A 6,000-nucleotide genomic window follows, 5' to 3' on the forward strand; every position below is an offset into this window, starting at 1 on the left:
CTTGCTGCCCAAAGGGCAAATATCCCAGGGCAAAGAATCAGTAAGCAGTCAGTACCAGCAGATGGCTCTTCTTTCCCTCTGGAGTTTGCAACTGCCCATCTTATCTGCTCAAGGTACAGGTAACCAGCCGGGAGACTCCTTGCCACCCATTGGAGCAAACAGAGCAGCTAACTCGGTGGAAACCTGATTTTATTTGGGACTGCTGGCTATAAAATAATTCAAGAATGAATAAACTGTAATAATTAGAAATATTTAATTGGCCTTACTTAGCACTCTTATCAGGGGACAGATTTAGCGCCAGGCAATGCCTCCATAATTTGGGAAAAGGTTTATTTTTACCTCATAGCTGAGAAATGACTGGATAAAAACATTTCCCTGAGTTCATTTACAAGGAACCATCAACTGCAGTAGCTTTCAGGGCCCCCGACTGCCTGTTGCACTCAAAATTGAGGGACTTTCTCTCCCATTATTGCTCCTTGGAAGCATATATTCCCTTTCAGCTAGAGAACTGTTGATATATGGATCAATACACTGGACCCCTCACTCATCCTTATGCGAACAGAACACAGGGGAGCAAAATGTAATGCCTTGTTATTGCTATTGTGACCTCCATAGTGCATATTTGACCTCACAGAAATTCGGTTTTCTGCCTCAATTGACAGGCAAGATAAAAAATATTAATAATAGTAGAGGATGTTCAGAACCTCATAGGAAATGTCCCTCACCTTCTGGTGCTGGGCCTTCATTAGTTTTCCTTTCTTGCAGACCTTTTAAACTCAATTTTTGGAAGATGTAGTGAGTGCACAAAGTCAAAGGGTAAAATTAGGTTACAAAAAAGAATTCTGCCTTTTAAGTTGCTCCCAATTGTTTAACAATTTCAGCCTAATTTGCATAGAAAGCTTTTCTCACAACTGTAGTGGAAGTTAGGGTGGAAGATAAGCTGGGGTCCTGTCCTAGAAATTATACATCTGAATAGCTGTCTAGGCTGTAGATGAAAGCAGGCAGAGCTGAACTGTGTTGGTTTTGTAACATGTTGTCAGCTGGTTTATTCCCTAACTCAGATTAGGTCTGGATCCATTTTATGCAAAGCTATGGATGCAAGTTCCTGGGACACCAAACATCAAAGGCAGCCTCAGAGAAGCAGTTGATAAAGTCTGACCCTTTGTTTCTGGTTAACACACCTTGATATTTCTTAGCTTGATGGAGTTGATCATCTTTCTATCATCTCAGCCAAAACATTCGTTTCTTCCTTTGGTCTAGGCATGGAGAAGGGCATTGAGTTAATCCCCTAGGAAATAAAGCCAAACACAAAACTGTCAAAAATACTTTTTTTACCTTCAAAGGCATTTTTTTCTTGAAACCCGTTCCCTTTATTTCCTTTACCTGCCTTTTCTAAAATACACAAAATTTTTAAAAATACTTTTTGACAGAAACAAAAGCAACTACTTTTTCTACAGAAGTATTGGGTTGGTTTGATGTAGCATGGTTTCATTTGATTTGGCTTGGCTTGGCTTTGCTTCACTTCTTTTGGTTTCATATCCATTTCCTTTTAAACAGAGTTTTTAAGCAAAATGTTCCACCATGTCTTGTGTTTGTGTCTGTGTTGGCATCTGTCTTCTAGAGATTATCTGGAAGACTACATGAATTTACTTATGCTATTTATTTGTGTTAATGGCCAGTTACCAATATGATATGAGATACTTGAAAAGAATGGCACAAACTGGAGTTGTTCTGTGCCCTGAAGGAGTTACAACATTAAATATGGAACACTGACTGCCAAAAACTTTAGGAAGAATGGAATTTGAGAGTAACAGTAAGGGATAGTAGCATTATTGTGATTATACAAATTCCTTACGGGCACAGCTAAATTGACCCATTCTTCAAAGTCCAGTCTTATGTCAGAATTCATCATCATGTGTTTCCCCATGCAAGAATCAGCTTATCAATGACAGGTTATGTGAGAAGTTCGGTTGAAATAAGGTCAGCTTTTTACAAAACATGCCTGTCCAGGTGGATAACTGGGTCGTGATTGTCAGTAAAGCAAACATTGGGCTTTCCTTTCCCTTATATTTTATGATGTTTCCAAATAAGTTACATTTTCATGTAATATTTTATAAATAGAGACCACCCAGCCTACTAATTTCAAGCTCCAGGGTAGTCTATATAATCAGCTAACCAACAAAACTGAGCTGTTAATGGAAACTGGATGATTTCATGTTTGTTGTATGCCCTGTGCTGTGTCTTTTAGTTTCCAACTCTATTCTTTTTACAATTTCAGCACTGATTTACATCCAATATGTAGCATATCTCAGGCCAAGCAAGACCTTGATGAGCAGCCTGGTGATAAGATACTTAGGCGATCTGCAGCTGAAGATTACATTTCCAACTATGGCATAGGATTTGACCCAGCAGAGAATGAATTTGACTATGGTTTATGCAATGAAGTAGTTAACGTAGCTTGCTCACCTAAACCTGATGCTTTCAATCCATGTGAAGATATCATGGGATACAACATTCTAAGAGTCCTAATATGGTTTATCAACATATTAGCTATCACAGGGAACATTGTTGTCCTCATTATTTTAATAAGCAGTCAATACAAACTCACTGTACCTCGTTTTCTGATGTGCAATCTTGCATTTGCGGATCTCTGCATCGGTATCTATCTGTTGTTTATTGCTTCTGTAGATATCCAGACCAAAAGTCAGTATTACAACTATGCCATAGACTGGCAAACTGGGGCAGGATGCAATGCTGCAGGATTTTTTACAGTGTTCGCAAGTGAACTCTCAGTCTACACGCTGACCGTGATAACCCTGGAAAGGTGGCATACCATCACCTATGCCATGCAACTGGACCGTAAGGTTCGATTTCGTCATGCTGTGATTATAATGATTTTTGGCTGGATGTTTGCTTTCACAGTGGCACTTCTTCCCATATTTGGAGTCAGCAGCTACATGAAGGTCAGCATCTGTTTGCCCATGGATATAGAAACACCGTTTTCTCAGGCTTATGTTATGTTTCTTTTAGTGTTGAATGTACTTGCATTTGTGATCATATGTGCCTGCTACATCTCCATCTACTTCACTGTGAGAAACCCTAATGTCATCTCTTCAAACAGTGACACCAAGATTGCCAAGCGCATGGCCATACTGATCTTCACGGACTTCCTCTGCATGGCACCAATATCATTTTTTGCAATATCAGCCTCACTCAAGGTTCCTCTTATCACAGTATCCAAATCCAAGATCCTTTTGGTTTTGTTTTACCCCATCAATTCCTGTGCTAACCCTTTCCTCTATGCCATTTTCACAAAGACATTCCGCAGGGATTTCTTCATTCTGTTGAGCAAGTTTGGTTGCTGTGAAATGCAAGCCCAGATTTACAGAACAGAGACCTCCTCATCTGCTCATACTTTCCACACCAGAAATGGCCATTGCTCTCCTGCACCAAAAAGCATTGATGGGACTATGTATTCATTGGTTCCTATGAATCACTTGAACTGAAATGCTTGCATGAATTTGGGTCTGAGGCAGTGCGATAATAACTTTCAAATGTGAATTTGAATAATGACCTCAGCATAGCATGTAAACTTGTTTTTTATGGAAAAACATTTTTATTTCCATTTTGCTATTTTTGCTCAATGAGTAGCCATCACAGATGACACATCGTCTTCATCAGCTTTTGAAGGAAAGAGAGCAAAACTTTGGTATGTGCCAAAGTGCCCTTGTGGAATTTTCTCAAAAAATAAATGAGTTTATAAACTGATATCTCCCACCATACAGGCAGAGATTTGCTTCATTCTAGGAAAAATCTAGCTGCTTACTGAGCATTAAGTCATGGTTATATACAGTTGAAAGCAAAAAATGTGTAGAATTAATATTTTTGTCTGTGAAGCATATTATAACAATGACAGATAATGAGCTCTTTTCATTAATCAGATCTCCTATGGTTACAGGAGATAGAAGGCCAACTTAAAGCCCTTCTTTGGCACAAACTTATTAGGAATGGAAATATCTTGTGTTGTTCCCATTTCTGTTCACCACAGCAGAGGGGCAGAAGGCATCTCCAGCTAAGCTGGTGTTAGCTGTTCCACACTGCATGGACCTGCCTTATTCTGCACAAAAGTGTCACTTTAGGTAAGATTTCTGTTGATCTAGACTGGCAGGCTCAGAGAACCAGATTTCACACAAGTTTGGATTAAGGAGTTTGGTTTGGGATTTGTTTTCAAGAGGAGAAAGAGCAAGGACAAAAGCAGGAGAAACCCGTCATAATAAGGAGGATATTTTCTCAAGTTGGTCTCACAAAGTTGGGTTGAAATCATTTTTGTGTGGCTGGACCCCTTGGGTGTGGCAAGATGGGCCAACAAGCTGCTTTAACCTGATACCTGAGGCAGGTTTGCCATACAGCGGTATTAGTGCATTGCACTGCCTGGCTTATGTAAAGGATGATGGATCCAATATGGCTTTTGAAAACCTGAACAAAAGTTTTTGTGAAATCCTACAAGTTCTCTTTCCCCTCTCCTTCTAAAACAATCCTTCATGTACACATTATCAGATCATGGTCCAGATTTAAAGACCTGAAAGAAACCGTATGCTGCCTATGTTGAAATAACAAAAAACAAAAAGCTCTTAATCAAGAATTCCTGATTTTACAGAGGTTTTGAATAATATCTCAATGAGCATCCAGCTTTTTTACATTATTTGAATATCAAACCTTTTGAGGGTTAACCATTCTGTGAAATTCCAAATTGCACCAAAGATTTAGGGTTGGGTAGGGTTTTCTCATGCTGGTTTTGTGGCTATGTGTGGGTACGGGGGCATAAAGAAAACACCAGGACAGGAATTTGGGCTTCATTCTCACCTCACACTCAAGTCACGGCTTTGCTCCATGGGACTGTAAATCATTGGAGTCTTCATGGTTAAATGTGATGAGCTTTGAATATTCCCTGCCTACAACTCTTAAAATTTTAGTAGCTATTCTTGATGCCTCTATCCATAATTTCCCCTGTTATCAGCTTCACATTTCAGCATCTGAACCTGATGTGAATAACTAGAGGAGATGATTATTCATTCAGTCCTAGCCAGGGAAGGAAGTATCAGCTCCCTAGTGCATTTAACAGGAGATCAAAGGTGGTGTGTTTTGGGGGGGGGAAATTCCATTACTCAACACAAGTAACACTCCCTCCAAGATCCAGGAGAAGGAAGAATGAAAGAGTAAAACAGGAAAGACAGTTCATCTCTTGGAAAACTTTCTAACTACCCAGAGTAACAATTTCTTCACAAATGCTTTATGTCATATACAATGTACTGGTGTGCAGCCATTAAAACCCATCCCAATGGAAGTGTCTGGATGATGTTCCAAAATTACAAATATTCTAGTTGCATTAAAAAAAGGCTTCTGAATCTCTTCTTGGGCCAAAAATGAGGGATGTTCTTTGTCAGGTACTAGCCCATTTTTGCTGATAAATGGGGTAAATCCTTGTAGTGCATCACAATTTTTTGCCTAGGCCCTGACCATTTGCAAAGGCAATAGGCTGAGACATGGCAATTCAAGAAAGCACAGCCATAGTCTAGGTGCCAGTTTTGCAAATACTCTCACACCTATGTCAGGCATGTGAGCTTGGTACAGTTCACCTGCACAGTTCACATGCAAACCCATTGTCCAGACATTTGCAGAATCAGGACCCAGTTAAATATGCTTTACAAATAAACAGCCCTGAAAACAGACCTTGCAGGGTTGTGTCTTGTAGCCAGAGTCAGATCAGGGCCCAAGGGATGAAGCCATCTAGCCGATGGGTGATACTTGAAAGCAAACGGAACCTGCATAACCAGATATCTTTCCTTGTCCCTAGCGATAAGGCAGCACAGAAACGGTTAAGGGCTATGTCATCCTGCCCACATGTGCTGTGCAGGAGCTCAAGTGGAAGCTCAGGCTGTGGCAGTAACTCCAAAGCTGGGAAGCTGACCGTGTGGTTGTCAAAACAAAAACCTCCTTCTC

At 40.1% G+C, this 6,000-nt stretch overlaps 1 protein-coding gene across 1 annotated transcript in view; it reads left to right on the plus strand.

Moving 5' to 3' along the window:
* FSHR (follicle stimulating hormone receptor) overlaps positions 1 to 5,144 on the plus strand; it is an 84,301-nt gene extending 79,157 nt beyond the window's left edge. Inside the window, exon 10 of the mRNA XM_075088643.1 lies at positions 2,279 to 5,144. Coding sequence (XP_074944744.1) covers positions 2,279 to 3,506 — 1,228 coding nt within the window. The 3' untranslated portion in view covers positions 3,507 to 5,144. The remainder of the gene's footprint in view (positions 1 to 2,278) is intronic.
* The last annotated feature ends 856 nt before the right edge of the window (positions 5,145 to 6,000 follow it).

This window comes from Phalacrocorax aristotelis, chromosome 3 (genome assembly GCF_949628215.1).
Source record: "Phalacrocorax aristotelis chromosome 3, bGulAri2.1, whole genome shotgun sequence".
In the NCBI taxonomy this organism is placed as follows: Eukaryota; Metazoa; Chordata; class Aves; order Suliformes; family Phalacrocoracidae; genus Phalacrocorax; species Phalacrocorax aristotelis.